At 50.9% G+C, this 18,860-nt stretch overlaps 1 protein-coding gene across 1 annotated transcript; it reads right to left on the reverse strand.

The window, feature by feature from the left end:
• Positions 1 to 1,691: 1,691 nt before the first annotated feature.
• On the reverse strand, positions 1,692 to 17,505 carry LOC142249434 (G2/mitotic-specific cyclin-B1-like). Its single transcript, XM_075321088.1, has 9 exons — positions 17,304 to 17,505; positions 17,091 to 17,231; positions 13,667 to 13,765; positions 12,434 to 12,610; positions 8,579 to 8,737; positions 8,262 to 8,498; positions 3,621 to 3,761; positions 3,441 to 3,551; positions 1,692 to 1,885 (listed from the first exon to the last, which is right to left on the reverse strand). The coding sequence occupies exons 1-9, from the start codon at positions 17,322 to 17,324 to the stop codon at positions 1,781 to 1,783; spliced, it is 1,191 nt and encodes a 396-aa protein (XP_075177203.1). The 5' UTR covers positions 17,325 to 17,505; the 3' UTR covers positions 1,692 to 1,780.
• Between the last annotated feature and the right edge of the window lie 1,355 nt (positions 17,506 to 18,860).

The following is an 18,860-nucleotide window of genomic DNA, read 5'->3' on the forward strand; positions in this document are numbered from 1 at the left end:
TGGACGATATTCTCTATTCATTCTGCAACTCATTTGCTAAATAAAAGTATTTTTCTTGGAAAAGAAATATTGTCTCTGGGACACCAAACTTTGAACTGTGTAGTGTATGTCACGCAGTACAATAAATAAAATTACATCATGCATCACCATCCCCCCCCTCCTCCATTTTGATACCCAGCCAAGATAAGGCCACACAGCCAAGGGCTGGTATTCGCAGACTGGGGAGACCCACATTATTGGAAGCCCCCAGAATTGCCACATCCATTAGATGCAACAGTCCCAGGCCTTTACCTAGCTCATGCCAAATGCCCTGGTGTGATGGCAATCAGGGTTATGAGTTAATGGCAGACCATAGCTGCCACAAAGTCCTAGCTTAGTGATGGAAGGAGTCAGAGATACGCCCCATCAATAAGTAAATAAACACCGGAAACAAAAAAAAAAAAAAAAAAAAACCACCACTACCACGTTTTACCCCTCCAGGGCCGATGTAATCCACACAACACTTCCCGCACTTCTACATCTGACACTGAGCGGCCATAGAGTACAACCAATCGCTGTGAGCTCCACGCAGCAACTGAAGAGAGTCTCGCCATCAGCAGTGATATCACTCAGGTTATCCACAGCTGGAGTCCATCTGTGACAGCAAATCAGGCCGTGAAACAGAGCCGCACGATGACAGTGAACTCTGATGAACCTCTGATGTCACAGCTGCGGGCCCTGCACTACTGCCTGTGTTGCAGTACACAGGTTCATCAGAGTGCATTCTTATAGCATGGCTCTGTCAGCGGCCAGTCATGCTCTACGGTGCTGCTGTGACCGAACAGGGATGTAGCAGAGCTGAATCGCCGTGGGACCACACTGGTCAAAAATTGCATTCGAAACGTGTTTTGGATGCATTTTGTTTTGTCAAACAGTTTCCAGTTGACGAAGTCTGCCAGAGGGTGCATTTTTTGTCAAATCAAGAACGCAGCGTGCGGATGTACCCTTAATCTGGATGCAGCAGATAAGCAGCTTTTCAGTGTTAGTTGCCCTTCCTACAGCTAAGGAGTCAGTGTTGCTCCGGGACAGCTCCTACAACCCTAAGTAACATTGACCTAGTTACTGGATGTGTCCTTCACCCAATAATCAGCAGAGATCGAACTTGTTAATATTACAACTTCTGATATTAGGCCTAAGACACATGGCGTGGAATGCGTTAACATTGCATTCCACGTGGACCAATATTAGCCTATGTCAGCACCCATGAGCTATTATTTTCTCAGCCCTAATAGGACCGAGAAAACAATCAGCATGCTGCAACTTAATGCGATCCTAGATTCTCTCGCACCCAAAGTCTATAGGGTGAGAAGAAAAAAAAAAAAAAAAACCAACACGCACTGCACTCGTGGTACACCGGTGTACCGCAAGTGCAGGGCGAGAATGGCAATAGCCAGCAACAGAGGAGAGGGAGATAAATCCCTCTCCTCCTCAGCGCCGCCCCCCCCCCCACAGCTAAGGTCCGATTGCACAGACCTCAGTCAGTGACACTCGCATGACACTGCTCCCACTGTGCTGCCAGCGAGAGCTGAGTATCATGCAAGGATCGCATTAGTGCCCAGTCCTTAGCGAGTGCCCAAGCTAACCAGTAAACATCGATGTGGCCACAGACATCAAAGGCTCCAGATCAGCAAGTGGAGAAGGCTACACAAAAATCAGAACAAATAAAAAGAGGAACTTTATTAAAAGCAAAAATACTATTTACAAGCAGCACAAAAGGTGATCACAATACATCTATACAGGGCTAGGACAGCAGCGGGCGCGCCATCTGCAGGACCACTTCTGACCGCAGCTGCGGGAGAGTGCTAATCTTCATCTGTTTGCTGCTGCCATATTTGTTCTTCACCGTCTGTAGAATAAGGAAAATGATTAACGCAAACCTGTTACCATGTTTGGTGCCTATAAGCTGCACCCACCACCGGTGAGCTCTTATATAGTGTTCTAGAATACTGTATTAGAGCCCAGGCCACGCTGTATAACATAAGACACTTCTAATCTCACCTAGGGGGCAGTCGAGTGCTATGGGCGCCATCCACTCCAGCGCCTCCTTTCAGCTGCGATCGCCATCCTCCTATCCTACCCAGTGTAGATTACGCGATCTATGTCTTCTACACCGGCTGGCATTACGCTCCTGTGCAGGCGCACTGTTATCTGCCCTACTGAGGGCAGGTCAATGTATTGTAGTGCACATGAGTGGGCGGTCTTTAAAGGGAACCTGTCAGCAGATTTAGGGCCTATAAGCTGCAGCCATCACCAGCAGGTTCTTATATACAGCATGTTAGAATGCTGTATACAAGAGCCCAGGCCGCTGTGTAGAACACAAAACATTTTATAGGCGTCTTCGTTCTCCAGTACCGGTGCCTCCTTTCAGCCATCTTGGTCATCTTTCTGAAGCTGGGGTGCATGACGCGTCCTACATCATCCACACTTGCTGGCATTAAGGTCCTGCGCTGGCGCACTTTGATCTGCACCGAGTAGGGCAGATCAAAGTATTGTAGTGCGCCTGCGCAGGACTGGCAAGTGTGTATGATTTAGGACGCGTCATGCAGAAAGGCTTCAGAAGGACGAAGATGGCCGTATGAGTTGGCGCCGGAGATGCCCATATGGCCCAACTCCACCGCAGCGACTGTTTAAGTATTATAAAGTGATTTTTTTACATTCTACACAGTGGCCTAGGCTCTTATATACAGCATGTTAGAATGCTGTCTATAAGAGCCTGGTGGTTGTTGCCACAGCTTATAGGCCCCAAATCTGACAGGTTCAATTTAACCTTTCCTTGCATGTGCATTAAAGGACTTTGATCTGCCCTCAGTAGGGCAGATAATGCTACTGCGTAGCATCACAATACCAGACAGTGTAGAAGACATATCAGGTCATCTATAGACAGAGGATGGAGATTGCCGCAGAGGATACACTGGATCAGATCGGACCGCCCCTAGGTGAGTATTCTAAAAGTGTTTGTTATACAGCACGGCCTAGGCTCTTATATACAGTGTTCTAGAATACTGTATATAAGGGCTCACTGGTGGTGGCCACAGCTTATAGGGTTATTAAATCTAGTGACAGGATACTATTAAAGTTTAATTTTTTATTAAAAAAAAAAAAATCTATAAAGAAATAAAACTTGACAATCTTTGATTGGATCAGAATCTTACAACTGGAGGAAGTCATGTTTTCAAAGGCAACATGGTTAGCCTCAGTCACACCTTAGAATGGAGCCTGTGATACACATACACACACACACACACTTTGAGACCTTCACGACAAAGGATTTGATGCAATTGTAACCATCAATGAAGTTACTAATGCAAACCTATGAGCAGGGACCCCCTAGAAGCCATTTCTGTAACTTCATATGAGGCAGTGATTATGCGAGTGACCTGTGGCGTGCTCCATTATCTTACCAGGTGTTTGGTGAGTCCCTTGTTTACCTTCACCACGTTCTTGGCCATGTGCTGCATGACGGGCAGCAGTGTCTCTTCCGAGTATGACGTGTAGTGCTGCAGCGTCACAGTCTGAGGAGAACAAGTCACTGCTTAGTACAGAGCAACCAGAGGGCCATGGTAGAAACAGCCAAAACATACCCAGTCACTAGCACTGAAGACTTTGAGAGACAGGCAGGAAGCCGCAGCAGCAATCTGCGAAGGCGGATAGTGCACCATCGCATAGTCAACCATAACCAGCTCCATCAGATACTTTGCCAAACTGTGCTGCTCAGCTGTGACCTGGAGAGAAGGGGCAGTAAACACAAAAATGAGCAGGAGTCTCATATCCAAGCACATTCATCCCACCCAAATGATTTCACCCCAAGGATGCACCCCCCCCCCCATTCTACAATAGAAAAATTGCAAAGTGCTTTTTTTTTTTTCCAAAACGTTTTTTATTGATTTTTCAAATTTGTAAAAACATGACAAGTATCATTGCAAAAGAAGAACATTCGTCTGACAAAATGTGACATAGAGGTGGGTGATACCCCAATTTGGAGTTCCATGTTGCTGTTCGATTTAAGATAGTATACAGTAACATTAAACCAAAACATAGGTAATGAAATATAATATAACATATGCAATACAATTCGTTAAATCTCTGTGTCGTCCCTGAATGATTTCAATTTTGCTAGCGTGTCTTGGTATTCCCAACCGTCTCGTCTCCCCCTCCCGCCAGAGCCCCCTCCTAGGTGATTCTCAGTTTACCCAGGCTGTCCTGGATATCGCTCAGGATATACCACTCCGAGTGAACAAAAGGTGCCATCAGGTTAATTATTTCTCCCTGTGTGAATTGGCTTTCAATAAAATGTCTCCATCTCACAAAAAACTTGGCTGTCAACCCATCTTTATCCCTCTCCGCTTCTAGTTTTTCCCACTTCAGAAGGTTGTGTAGTTCGCCCACAACCTCCTTTATGGATGGGCCCTCCCTTTGAATCCAGTGTTTTAAGATGCAACGCTTAGCTATCAAGGCTATGTCATGCATTATTGCGTATTTCCTCTTTTCCTGCGTGCTCGGTCCTCCTCCTACTCCTCCCTCAAAGGAGTGGAAAATCCACACCATTAAGTCTAGTTTGCTGAAAATTCCCCATGTTGACTGGGCAAATAGTCTGACTTGGTTCCAGAACCTAGCGATTGTCTCACATTCCCATAGCCCATGCAGCATATCCGTTTTTTCTTTTTGACACTTAGGACACCACCTATCCCTACCTGGTATGTTGAAACCTATAATGGCCCTATGTAGAATTCTGAATTGAGTGTCTCTCCATCTCTCATTGGTAATGTGTTTCCGCACTTGTACCCATCCTCTCAGTATATCATCCACCACTTCTTCCCTTCCCAATTGTTTCCCCCACGCTTTTAAAGTCCGACTATCCTCCCGAGAGATAAGCACCCCCCTTAGCGATCGATAAATTTTAGAGACATTTATACTTGTTACATCACATTCCAGTAACTCATCAATCGAACTTCTGTTCAGCTCTCTTCCAACCACACCCAGGTCTCCTATTATTCCATGTTTCAATTGTTCATACTGGATGACATGTGAGCTATTAAGGTTGTACTTATCCAGCACTTCCCGACCTGTCATCCACCTCCTGTCCTCCACATTCATAACATCTATCATTCTCCTGACTCCCCTCTCTTTCCATCTAGTAAATAGCTTGTTTTCTCGTCCCAGGGGATGCAAAGTGCTTTTAAAAAAAAAAAAAAACAATTGACAATTCAGTTTCTAGGAAACCCTCCACGACAGCACACAGGAGGTTAACTCTCAACCCTAATAGGGACAGAAAACAGGTTAAATAACCTCTCCACCTCATCTCCAGTGTTTTTTCAAGTAACCATAACAGCATGAATGGTGTAACTCATTTCAGAATAAACCATTAAAATGCATCACCGAAAAGAAGACGATAGGGAAGGATATTCGTGCTGTTGTGGAGGGATTCCTAGAAACAGAATTAACGGTAAGAAATTCTATTTTCTCCAGTCACCCTCCACAACAGCACACAGGAGTACCAACAAAATATGGCTAGGGAGGGACATCGGCTTGAAGGACCTTTCGACCAAAGGCCAGGTCTTTACTGGAAAGTAGATCTAGCCTGTAATGTTTTGTAAAAAGTATGGACTGAAGACCAAGTAGCGGCTCCGCAAATCTGCTAGATGGAAACGTCTGCCCTCTCAGCGCAAGAGACTGACCGATCTTGTGGAATGAGGCCTTTGTTGTTATACACTTCCCTGATTGCATTCTTAATCCAATTGGCTACTGTACTTTTAGCCGCTTGGCGCAGGCCCCAAGCAAGAGGAGAGCGCCAGACCACAGCAGAGCTGAGGGAATCGTATTTGTTCCACTGTGGAACGTATGATGCCGAAAGTGATGCCACTTCCCCCGCGCCCACAGCTGGTGTGCGAGAGAGGAGGTGCTGCCAAAGAGCTTGAGGAGGCCTTCAACGAGTAGGTCTGCCCGCTTTACCTCCTAAGAGGCGCAGCTGGAGCAGACACGCCCCTGAGGAGACAGGGAGCAGCAACGGAGGAAGAAGTGGGTAAGCTCTGACCTCAGTGGGGAGATGGGATATTTAACCTTGTGTTTTCTGTCCCTATTAGGGCAGAGTTAACCTCCTGTGTGCTGTTGGAGGGTCACTAGAGAAAAGATTTTCACTTTTGTTCCTGCTCGTTACCTAGGTTAAAAAAAAAAAAAAAAAAAAAAAAACACACAATAAAAAAAAGCCATCATCAAGTCAGATTCCCAACGCACTAGCAAGATGCAGCAAACCCCCATGATAAAATGGATATATATTTATTAGACATTCGGAAAAACTGACAGTGAGGGCACAGAGTGGAACATGCAGCCACAGGAGGCAGTGAGGGCACAGAGTGGAACATGCAGCCACAGGAGGCAGTGAGGGCACAGAGTGGAACATGCAGCCACAGGAGGCAGTGAGGGCACAGAGTGGAACATGCAGCCACAGGAAGCAGTGAGGGCACAGAGTGGAACATGCAGCCACAGGAGGCAGTGAGGGCACAGAGTGGAACATGCAGCCACAGGAGGCAGTGAGGGCACAGAGTGGAACATGCAGCCACAGGAGGCAGTGAGGGCACAGAGTGGAACATGCAGCCACAGGAGGCAGTGAGGGCACAGAGTGGAACATGCAGCCACAGGAAGCAGTGAGGGCACAGAGTGGAACATGCAGCCACAGGAGGCAGTGAGGGCACAGAGTGGAACATGCAGCCACAGGAGGCAGTGAGGGCACAGAGTGGAACATGCAGCCACAGGAAGCAGTGAGGGCACAGAGTGGAACATGCAGCCACAGGAGGCAGTGAGGGCACAGAGTGGAACATGCAGCCACAGGAGGCAGTGAGGGCACAGAGTGGAACATGCAGCCACAGGAGGCAGTGAGGGCACAGAGTGGAACATGCAGCCACAGGAGGCAGTGAGGGCACAGAGTGGAACATGCAGCCACAGGAGGCAGTGAGGGCACAGAGTGGAACATGCAGCCACAGGAGGCAGTGAGGGCACAGAGTGGAACATGCAGCCACAGGAGGCAGTGAGGGCACAGAGTGGAACATGCAGCCACAGGAGGCAGTGAGGGCACAGAGTGGAACATGCAGCCACAGGAGGCAGTGAGGGCACAGAGTGGAACAGGCAGCCACAGGAGGCAGTGAGGGCACAGAGTGGAACAGGCAGCCACAGGAGGCAGTGAGGGCACAGAGTGGAACAGGCAGCCACAGGAGGCAGTGAGGGCACAGAGTGGAACATGCAGCCACAGGAGGCAGTGAGGGCACAGAGTGGAACAGGCAGCCACAGGAGGCAGTGAGGGCACAGAGTGGAACAGGCAGCCACAGGAGGCAGTGAGGCAATGTGCAAAAAAAAAAAAAAAAAAAAAAAATATGAACAATGTATAAGACACAAGATATTCTTTACGAAGGTTACCACTCACCACTACAGTCTATTACTGGTTAAACATGCACAGCACTTACAAAATGCATTCAATAGATGGTAATGACAGCCACGCTCAGGGTCACTGCTACCTCTAGTGCTACAGAGGAAAAGCGGCCTCAGTCCAGCAGTGACTGCAGTGCAGACTGTCAATCCTGTAAAGTCACTCGGCCACAGCAAGTTGTCAGGCGGCTGAGCTACGAGCTCACAATCTGTGATTGCTGGCCAGCTGTATACAACGGCGAGATAACAGAGCATCCTCATACACTGCAGTCTTACATAAAAGCCCAGCTTTATTCGAGATACTAGCCCTATGGGCCTGCAGTTGCAATAGGTTTCCCATGATGAAATATGGTGGCAGATTGCTGAGATGTGCGACCAGACAGGTTAGTGGGGTCTAACTAGAAGCATTTTTCGAAACCTTCAAAATTAGGAGGCCACCCACAGAAAACGCAGCTAATTTAGGAGGCATGTCTACTTGTCGTGAGAACCATGGATGCTCTGCACATGTGTGAATGCTCAACATACAGACATTCGAACACCCACTAAAAAAAAAAAAAAAAACTAACTCATAGCATTGAAAAAATAGAATATTGATTTTCTCCAATCCTCTGTGCAACAACGGTCTGCTGCAGTGTGTACCAATGTATCCTACATAGAGGCCAGAAGGCTTCACGGGATGGGCTCTTATGGACAATATGTCATACGGAGCCTTCCCAATGGCTACAGTGGCATGAATGCACCCAATTCCCCCAGAGCAGGATGTGCTCAACCTCCCACCATTCATAGCTGGCTGACATGGGCTTTACCTCTCCGATCTTGGAGGCCCTCCTGAGAAAGTGCAGGGGCAGAGGTCTCCCGATGGCAAACTTCAACGCTCGGAGGATATTCATTTCCATCTCTCTGATCTGGGCCTTGGTGTATGTGTGATCTGTCACAAATGTGAAGTCTCCAATCTCTGGAGGGTACATTTCCTCATACTTTGCAGCAAGGAACATGGCCGTCACACCAACAAGCTGCAGCTGATTTTTAGGAACCGGATTCTCCTGCAGAAAATTTTCAGGTGTCAGACCTTACAGAGGTGATAACAAGCATTTATGCTCAGTGTCCAGCAGTAGAGCGTCACCTGCAGGAATCTGTCAATTATGCCAACTGTCATGAACATTGTCTCCTGAAGCAGCCGGAACTTCATCTGGACCTGGACAAGCCAGTCAATCAGTATGGCCCGCATGTTACCCGTCACTTCTTGACCACGGAGATAGTTTGGTTTCACTGGTTGAGCGTCCTGCAGAAGACCACAAGAAGCAACAATGAATACAAGAGGCCAGAACAAATTCATCCATAGCCAAAGACATGAACCCATGAGATGGTGGTATGAGGGGAATGTCAGATTTCTCTGACTAGATAGTCCCAGTATATACATGCCAGACCTACTCCTGAACCTCAGGTCGCTCCTAATATCGCGCAGACCATGCCGTCCACTCTCCTTCTCCCACCTGCTCTCCCTTTCTCTACTCCTTCTCACTGCTGGTGACATAGCCCCCAATCCTGGCCCCCCGTGGATGGTACACCCCTCTTTATCACCCACCCACCACTCTCCACATAATAGTAACTACCGCAATCTATCCAACATAAAAACTATTCCCCTCTCACCCACTCTGCCGCCCCCTCTCTCAGGAGCGCTCTGGAATGCCCGTTCAGTGTGTAATAAACTGCACATCATTCATGATCTCTTTACCTCTAGCAATCTATCCTTTCTAGGCATCACCGAAACATGGCTGACACCATCCAACTCTGCCTCCCCAGCTGCACTATGCTACGGTGGCCTGCACTTCTCCCACACTCCTCGCCCTGGCAATAGACAAGGTGGAGGAGTGGGCCTCCTTCTTTCTAACAACTACAACTTCACCACAATCCCACCTCTACCCTCCCTCGACCTGCCTTCCTTTGAAGTGCACTCTGTCCGAATTTATTCTCCCTCCAACCTCCAAGTGGCTGTCATATACAGACCCCCGGGCGCCACCACTGCCTTCCTCGACCACTTCTCTGCCTGGCTTCTACACTTTCTCTCTGCTGACATTCCCACCATCATCATGGGTGACTTCAACATCCCCACTGACACTCGCCAACAAGCTGCTTCCAAACTCCTCTCCCTTGCTTCGTCTTTTGGCTTAACTCAGTGGTCCACCTCTGCCACCCACAAAGATGGACACACACTAGACCTTATCTTCACCCGCCTCTGTCCCCTTTCTGACTTCACAACTTCCCCCCTCCCCCTATCTGACCACCATCTTCTGACCTTTTCAGCCCTGTCCTCCTCACCTACCCCCCCTGTCCAGCACCTAGCACATCCCCGCAGAAACCTTGCACACCTCAACATGCACACCCTCGCCGACTCTATCCTCCCACTGTCCTCCATATCGTCCCTCCACGACACAGACAGCGCCACTACTTTCTACAACACCACCCTCACATCAGCTATTGATTCAGTCGCTCCCCTTGTGCATGGCAGAGTGAGACGAATCAATAGACAACCCTGGCACAACAGCCTCACTAAAAAACTGCGGCAAAGGTCTAGGGCTGCAGAGCGGCGGTGGAAGAAAACGCACTCCCAGGAAGACTTCACCACATTCAAAAATGCAATTCACACATTTCGTTCAGTCCTCACCTCCGCTAAACACGACTACTTCAGAAACCTCATATCCTCTCTAACACACAACCCCAAACAGTTATTCAACACTTTCAACTCCCTCCTTCGCCCACCACTGCCCCCTCCAACCTCCCTCATCTCTGCAGAAGAATTTGCCACCTATTTCCAAGAAAAAAATCGACCTAATAAGGCAAGTCTTCTCTGCTCAGCCACCACAACCCCTTCATGTAGCTGACCACTGCCCCTCCCCCATAAACTTCCTCCCCACCATCACCGAAGGAGAGCTTGCACGTCTGCTCTCAAAAGCGCACCTCACCACCTGCGCACTTGACCCCATGCCATCCCACCTCCTTCCCAACCTCACCACCATCCTTATTCCAGCCTTAACCCATCTCTTCAACCTATCTTTAACGACTGGAACCTTCCCCTCTGCCTTTAAACATGCAACAGTCACACCTATCCTAAAGAAACCTTCCCTCGATCCAACCTCTACTACCAGCTACCGCCCCATATCACTACTCCCACTTGCCTCAAAACTCCTGGAACAGCATGTCCATGCTGAACTTTCCTCCCACCTCTCCTCTAACGCTCTCTTTGACAACCTACAGTCCGGCTTCCGTCCACATCACTCCACCGAAACTGCCCTGACTAAAATCACAAATGACTTGCTTACTGCCAAAGCGAACAAGCACTTCTCTATACTCCTACTCCTAGACCTGTCCTCAGCCTTCGATACCGTTGACCACTCCCTCCTACTACAGATCCTCTCTTCCCTTGGTGTCAGAGACCTCGCCCTCTCTTGGATCTCTTCATACCTCTCAAATCGCACTTTTAGTGTCTCCCACTCCCACACAACCTCTTCATCCCACCATCTCTCTGTTGGCGTCCCTCAAGGCTCTGTCCTAGGACCCCTACTTTTCTCTATCTACACATTTGGCCTGGGACAACTCATAAAGTCCCATGGCTTCCAATACCACCTATATGCCGACGACACCCAGATCTACCTCTCTGGCCCAGATGCCACATCTCTGCTGTCCAAAATCCCGAAATGTCTATCTGCTATATCCTCCTTCTTCTCCTCTCGCTTCCTAAAGCTCAATGTGGCCAAAACTGAACTAATCATCTTTCCTCCGTCTCACCTACACTCTCCACCTGATCTATCTATTACAATAAATAACACCACGCTCTCGCCAGTACCCAAAGTTCGCTGCCTCGGAGTGACCTTTGACTCTGCCTTATCCTTCATACCACACATCCAATCCCTCACCACCTCCTGCCGTCTTCAACTCAAAAATATTTCCAGAATCCGCCCTTTCCTCAATTTGCAATCTACTAAAATGCTAGTGCATGCCCTCATAATCTCCCGCCTCGACTACTGTAACATCCTCCTCTGTGGCCTCCCTGCCAACACGCTTGCCCCTCTCCAGTCCATCCTTAACTCTGCTGCCCGACTTATCCACCTCTCTCCTCAATACCACCCCGCTTCTCCTCTCTGCATGTCCCTCCACTGGCTTCCAATCTTCCACCGTATCCAATTCAAACTTCTAACACTGACCTACAAAGCTGTGCATAATCTTTCCCCTCCGTACATCTCCGAACTACTCTCCCACTACACTCCAACACGTCACCTCCGGTCCTCCCAAGATCTCCTCCTCTCCTCCTCTCTCATTCGCTCCTCACACAACCGACTCCAAGACTTCTCCCGAGCATCCCCAGTCTCCTGGAACTCGCTGCCTCAACACGTCAGACTATCCCCTACTCTTGCAAACTTGAAACGGAACCTGAAAACTCATCTGTTCAGAAATGCCTACAATCTACAATGAACTCGCTGCCGCCCGACCACCGTGCGCAGCTGCCGCCCGACCACCGTGCGCAGCTGCCGCCCGACCACCGTGCGCAGCTGCCGCCCGACCACCGTGCGCAGCTGCCGCCCGACCACCGTGCGCAGCTGCCGCCCGACCACCGTGCGCAGCTGCCGCCTGACCTACACCCCACCTATTGTCTCCTCCCCATAATCCTATAGAATGTAAGCCCGCAAGGGTAGGGCCCTCTTCCCTCTGTACTAGTCTGTCTACTGTAACTTGTATACGTATTTTGTATGTAACCCCCTTCTCATGTACAGCACCATGGAATTAATGGTGCTCTATAAATAAATAATAATAATAATAATAATAATAATAAATACCTCACCCTGTAGATATCACCATGTTCTGTACCCACCCCGACGCATAGCAGCATGAAATTATAGATGTCACCGACCATCATGGGAGCAGGGAGAGGAGCAACCACTGCAGCAGCATGACAGGTGCAGATATGGGGCCCGGTCCTCACCTCCAGGCTTCTGAGGTACGAGTAGATGTCCTTCACATATTCACTACACAGCATGGGGTTCCCATCATCAGCCGCATCCACATCCTTCACATGTATGAGGACATCAGAGAAGGCCTGGCACAGCTCCTCAGGAAGACACCCCGATGTTTCCATAGGACTGGGGGAGCTGGGCTCTACCTACAGAACAAGAGTAACCAGTCACCAAGGAGCAGCAGCAGCTGCATGGGGAACTGCTGACCACAGTGCCTGTCACTAAGGAGCAGCTGCTGCATGGGGAACAGCTGACCACAGTGCCTGTCACTAAGGAGCAGCAGCTGCATGGGGAACTGCTGACCACAGTGCCTGTCACTAAGGAGCAGCAGCTGCTGCATGGGGAACCGCTGACCACAGTGCCCGTTACTAAGGAGCAGCAGCTGCATGGGGAACTGCTGACCACAGTGCCAGTCACTAAGGAGCAGCAGCTGCATGGGGAACCGCTGACCACAGTGCCCGTCACCAAGGAGCAGCAGCTGCATGGGGAACCGCTGACCACAGTGCCCGTCACCAAGGAGCAGCAGCTGCTGCATGGGGAACAGCTGACCACAGTGCCCGTCACTAAGGAGCAGCAGCTGCATGGGGAACCACTGACCACAGTGCCCGTCACCAAGGAGCAGCAGCTGCATGGGGAACCGCTGACCACAGTGCCCATCACTAAGGAGCAGCTGCTGCATGGGGAACCGCTGACCACAGTGCCCGTCACCAAGGAGCAGCAGCTGCATGGGGAACTGCTGACCACAGTGCCCGTCACCAAGGAGCAGCAGCTGCTGCATGGGGAACTGCTGACCACAGTGCCCGTCACTAAGGAGCAGCAGCTGCTGCATGGGGAACAGCTGACCACAGTGCCAGTCACTAAGGAGCAGCAGCTGCTGCATGGGGAACTGCTGACCACAGTGCCAGTCACTAAGGAGCAGCAGCAGCTGTATGGGGAACCGCTGACCACAGTGCCTGTCACTAAGGAGCAGCAGCTGCTGCATGGGGAACTGCTGACCACAGTGCCAGTCACTAAGGAGCAGCAGCAGCTGTATGGGGAACCGCTGACCACAGTGCCCATCACTAAGGAGCAGCTGCTGCTGCATGGGGAACCGCTGACCATAGTGCCTGTCACTAAGGAGCAGCAGCAGCATGGGGAACCACTGACCACAGTGCCCGTCACTAAGGAGCAGCAGCAGCATGGGGTACCACTGGGCTTCTTACCACAGGGACTTCCTTGCAGACACTTTCCACCTTCTTTGGCTCTGGCCCCTTCTCCGCGACCTTTGGTTTTTTTACAGCTTTGACGGCTGGTTTTACATCCTGAGAAACAAATCATTGAGGTCAAGTTTTGACAGAAGGAAGCAGCGTTCAGGGGCCCAGGCGGCTCTTGTGACCGGTAACCTGTTTATTAGGGGCCGGCGCAGCTTTCAAGAACGGTAACCTCGCTCTAGGTGGCCTACGCGTCTCTCACGGATGGTAGCCTTCCTTTTTTTGGGAGGGGGTAAGCTGCAGCGCTCGGACAGTAGCCTTCCTTTGGGGGTGAGGGGGGGGGACGGGACCGACGCGGCTGTCGCAGACAGTAGCCTTCCTTTTTTTGGGGTGGAAGCCCTCTATGCGGCACTTGCAGACTGTAACCCTCCTTTTTTGGGGGTCACGTGGCACTTCAGAACTGTAGCCTTCCTTTTTGAGGAGGGGGCCCACACAGCACTCGTGAGCCGTAGCCTTTTTTTGAGGGGGGGGGGGGGGGGGGGGGAGGGGGGCTTTATGGCACTCGCTGGCCGTAGCCTTCTTGTTTGAGGGGGGCCCCCATGTGGCACTTGCAGACAATAGCCTTCCTGTTTGGTGGGGGGACCACGCAGCCCTCGTGGATGATAGCCTTCCTTTTAGGTGGAGTGGGGGGGGGGGGGAACATGGCCTTTCCTTTTAGGGGGGGGGGCAGGCCATGTAGTGCTCGTGGGCGGTAGCCTTTTTTGGGGGGGCACGCAGACAGTAGTTTTACCTTTTGGGGGGACCAAGTAGCCTTACTTTTTGAAGGGGGCACACAGCAGTAGCCTTTGTTTTTTTTGGGAGTGCCTACACAGCACTTGCAGATAGTAGCCTTACTTTTGGGGGGGGGGGCTCATGCAGCACTTGCAGATGGTAGCCTTACTTTTGGGGGGGGCCATGCAGCACTCGCAGACGGTAGCCTTACTTTTGGGGGGGGCCATGCAGCACTCGCAGACGGTAGCCTTACTTTTGGGGGGGGGGCCACGCAGCACTCGCAGACGGTAGCCTTACTTTTGGGGGGGGGGCCACGCAGCACTCGCAGACGGTAGCCTTACTTTTGGGGGGGGGGGGCCACGCAGCGCTTGCAGACGGTAGCCTTACTTTTGGCAGGGGGCAGGCAGCACTCGCAGATGGTAGCCTTACTTTTTGTGGGGGGGGGCTCATGCAGCACTCGCAGATGGTAGCCTTACTTTTGGGGGGGCTCATGCAGCACTCGCAGATGGTAGCCTTACTTTTGGGGGGGCTCATGCAGCACTCGCAGATGGTAGCCTTTTGGGGGGGGCTCATGCAGCACTCGCAGATGGTAGCCTTTTGGGGGGGCTCATGCAGCACTCGCAGATGGTAGCCTTTTGGGGGGGCTCATGCAGCACTCGCAGATGGTAGCCTTTTGGGGGGGCTCATGCAGCACTCGCAGATGGTAGCCTTTTGGGGGGGCTCATGCAGCACTCGCAGATGGTAGCCTTTTGGGGGGGCTCATGCAGCACTCGCAGATGGTAGCCTTTTGGGGGGGCTCATGCAGCACTCGCAGATGGTAGCCTTTTGGGGGGGGCTCATGCAGCACTCGCAGATGGTAGCCTTTTGGGGGGGGCTCATGCAGCACTCGCAGATGGTAGCCTTTTGGGGGGGGGCTCATGCAGCACTCGCAGATGGTAGCCTTTTGGGGGGGGGCTCATGCAGCACTCGCAGATGGTAGCCTTTTGGGGGGGCTCATGCAGCACTCGCAGATGGTAGCCTTTTGGGGGGGCTCATGCAGCACTCGCAGATGGTAGCCTTTTGGGGGGGCTCATGCAGCACTCGCAGATGGTAGCCTTTTGGGGGGGCTCATGCAGCACTCGCAGATGGTAGCCTTTTGGGGGGGCTCATGCAGCACTCGCAGATGGTAGCCTTTTGGGGGGGCTCATGCAGCACTCGCAGATGGTAGCCTTTTGGGGGGGCTCATGCAGCACTCGCAGATGGTAGCCTTTTGGGGGGGCTCATGCAGCACTCGCAGATGGTAGCCTTTTGGGGGGGCTCATGCAGCACTCGCAGATGGTAGCCTTTTGGGGGGGCTCATGCAGCACTCGCAGATGGTAGCCTTTTGGGGGGGCTCATGCAGCACTCGCAGATGGTAGCCTTTTGGGGGGGCTCATGCAGCACTCGCAGATGGTAGCCTTTTGGGGGGGCTCATGCAGCACTCGCAGATGGTAGCCTTTTGGGGGGGCTCATGCAGCACTCGCAGATGGTAGCCTTTTGGGGGGGCTCATGCAGCACTCGCAGATGGTAGCCTTTTGGGGGGGCTCATGCAGCACTCGCAGATGGTAGCCTTTTGGGGGGGCTCATGCAGCACTCGCAGATGGTAGCCTTTTGGGGGGGCTCATGCAGCACTCGCAGATGGTAGCCTTTTGGGGGGGCTCATGCAGCACTCGCAGATGGTAGCCTTTTGGGGGGGCTCATGCAGCACTCGCAGATGGTAGCCTTTTGGGGGGGCTCATGCAGCACTCGCAGATGGTAGCCTTTTGGGGGGGCTCATGCAGCACTCGCAGATGGTAGCCTTTTGGGGGGGCTCATGCAGCACTAGCAGATGGTAGCCTTTTGGGGGGGCTCATGCAGCACTAGCAGATGGTAGCCTTTTGGGGGGGCTCATGCAGCACTCGCAGATGGTAGCCTTACTTTTGGGGGGGGCTCATGCAGCACTCGCAGATGGTAGCCTTACTTTTGGGGGGGGCTCATGCAGCACTCGCAGATGGTAGCCTTACTTTTGGGGGGGGCTCATGCAGCACTCGCAGATGGTAGCCTTACTTTTGGGGGGGGCTCATGCAGCACTCGCAGATGGTAGCCTTACTTTTGGGGGGGGCTCATGCAGCACTCGCAGATGGTAGCCTTACTTTTGGGGGGGGCTCATGCAGCACTCGCAGATGGTAGCCTTACTTTTGGGGGGGGCTCATGCAGCACTCGCAGATGGTAGCCTTACTTTTGGGGGGGGGCTCATGCAGCACTCGCAGATGGTAGCCTTACTTTTGGGGGGGGCTCATGCAGCACTCGCAGATGGTAGCCTTACTTTTGGGGGGGGCTCATGCAGCACTCGCAGATGGTAGCCTTACTTTTGGGGGGGCTCATGCAGCACTCACAGATGGTAGCCTTACTTTTGGGGGGCTCATGCAGCACTCGCAGATGGTAGCCTTACTTTTGGGGGGCTCATGCAGCACTCGCAGATGGTAGCCTTACTTTTGGGGGGCTCATGCAGCACTCGCAGATGGTAGCCTTACTTTTGGGGGGCTCATGCAGCACTCGCAGATACTAGCCTTACTTTTGGGGGGGGGGGGGGGGCTCATGCAGCACTCACAGACGATAGCCTTACTTTTGGGGGGCCTAATGCAGCACTCGCAGACGGTAGCCTTACTTTCGTTAGCGGGATCTTTGCGTCGGTCCGGTTTCCGATGTCACCCAGGGCGGTCCGGGGCCGCAGACCCGGCTTAGACACCACCGGCCGCTTCCCCGCAGCCCCGCTCTTCACGTTGTTTTCCACATTTGACAGCATGTTCTGCAAGAAGCGGGGTCGTTAGTGGGGGGGTCCTCGGCGCCGCTCCCGGCGGGGATAACTCGGCGCACTCACCCGTGTGACGCGGACAGACATAGCGCTCTCCTCTGCGTCCAGGACAGATCTGAAACGTCGCTTCCGTGCGAACAGTTTAAAGCCCGCGCTCGCTGTTTCCTATTGGTCGGTTTAAGCATTCTCAGTCTTCTGATTGGGTGACGTCCGTTCCTATAGAATGCGTTACCACGGAGAGAGAGGCGGAAGGGAGGTGCCTGAGCCTGGCAACACGGTGCGGACAGTTATCCCGGGGGTGGGATCCGAAGGCTGCACACTACTACCATATATGCTGTAATATGAGAGCCATAGCTGTTTGTGGAATTATTGTAAGAGCTGCTACTGTAAATATTGAAGCTAAACACCCAGAAATGCGACAATATATATCATAATATAAGAGCAACAGGGCGACAGTATGAAATGGAGACAGAACCGTAAATAGATATTATCTGCGAGACCACACTGGTAGCTGTTACATTGTTATATTGTAATGACAGCCAGAGATGCTACCGTATATATTGTTATATAGAGGGTTTGGGTGTGAGTGAGTATGGGTGTGAGTGAGTATGGGTGTGAGTGAGTATGGGTGTGAGTGAGTATGGGTGTGAGTGAGTATGGGTGTGAGTGAGTATGGGTGTGAGTGAGTATGGGTGTGAGTGAGTATGGGTGTGAAAGGAATCTGCACCGTCGCATTTTCAATCACAAAATTTTGCACAGACACCTCATTTGACTCAGGGAACTATATTTTGAGGGGAAAATTTAACCCCGTGCTTTAGGCTATGTGCGCACTAGAAATGTGAATTTTCTCAAGAAAATTTCTTGAGAAACTTCTGGGAGTGGAAGATTTCCGCACCTGCGGAAAAATCCGCGGCAAAAACGCATGCGGATTTGCCGCGGATTTACCGCGGGTTTGTCCCTGCAATAAATAATAAAGATAATCGATAGACAGATAATGGATAGAGGGAAAGATGGATAGATGAATAGATAGATAGAGGGATAGATAGATAGATGAATAGATGAATAGATAGATAGATAGATAGATAGAGGGATAGATGGATAGATGAATAGATAGATAGATAGAGGGATAGATGAATAGATAGATAGATAGAGGGATAGATGGATAGATAGATAGATAGATAGATAGATAGATAGATAGATAGATAGATAGATGGATAGATAGATAGAGGGATAGATGGATAGATAGATAGATAGATGGATAGATAGATAGATAGAGGGATAGATGGATAGATAGAGGGATAGATAGATAGAGGGATAGATAGATAGATAGATAGATGAGAAAAACCTATATAATGTTCCACCTCCCTGCATTTTCTAAGCTGGCACCCTTTAGTGACTTTCATGTGGCACTAAAGGGTGCTTAGCCTTGTATTTAGCCATAAAATAAATAAATAATTAAAAAAAACGACGTGAGGTCCCCCCATATTTTGTAGCCAGCTTGGGTAAAGCAGACGGCTGCAGCCTGCAGACCACCGCTGGCAGCTTCACCTTGGCTGATAATCCAAAACAGTGGGCACCCCACGCTGTTATTTTAAATTATATAAATAATTTAAAACAAAAAAC

This window comes from Anomaloglossus baeobatrachus, chromosome 8 (genome assembly GCF_048569485.1).
Source record: "Anomaloglossus baeobatrachus isolate aAnoBae1 chromosome 8, aAnoBae1.hap1, whole genome shotgun sequence".
Lineage (NCBI taxonomy): Eukaryota > Metazoa > Chordata > Amphibia > Anura > Aromobatidae > Anomaloglossus > Anomaloglossus baeobatrachus.

Excerpts from the sequence above, each read along its gene's own strand:
- LOC142249434 (XM_075321088.1), bottom strand. The coding sequence starts at position 17,324 with ATGTCTGTCCGCGTCACACGG. Across the intron at positions 17,232-17,303 it reads TGTCTGTCCGCGTCACACGG|AACATGCTGTCAAATGTGGA; the intron begins GTGAGTGCGCCG and ends CGCTTCTTGCAG. Across the intron at positions 3,552-3,620 it reads TCTTCAGTGCTAGTGACTGG|ACTGTGACGCTGCAGCACTA; the intron begins GTATGTTTTGGC and ends TGTTCTCCTCAG.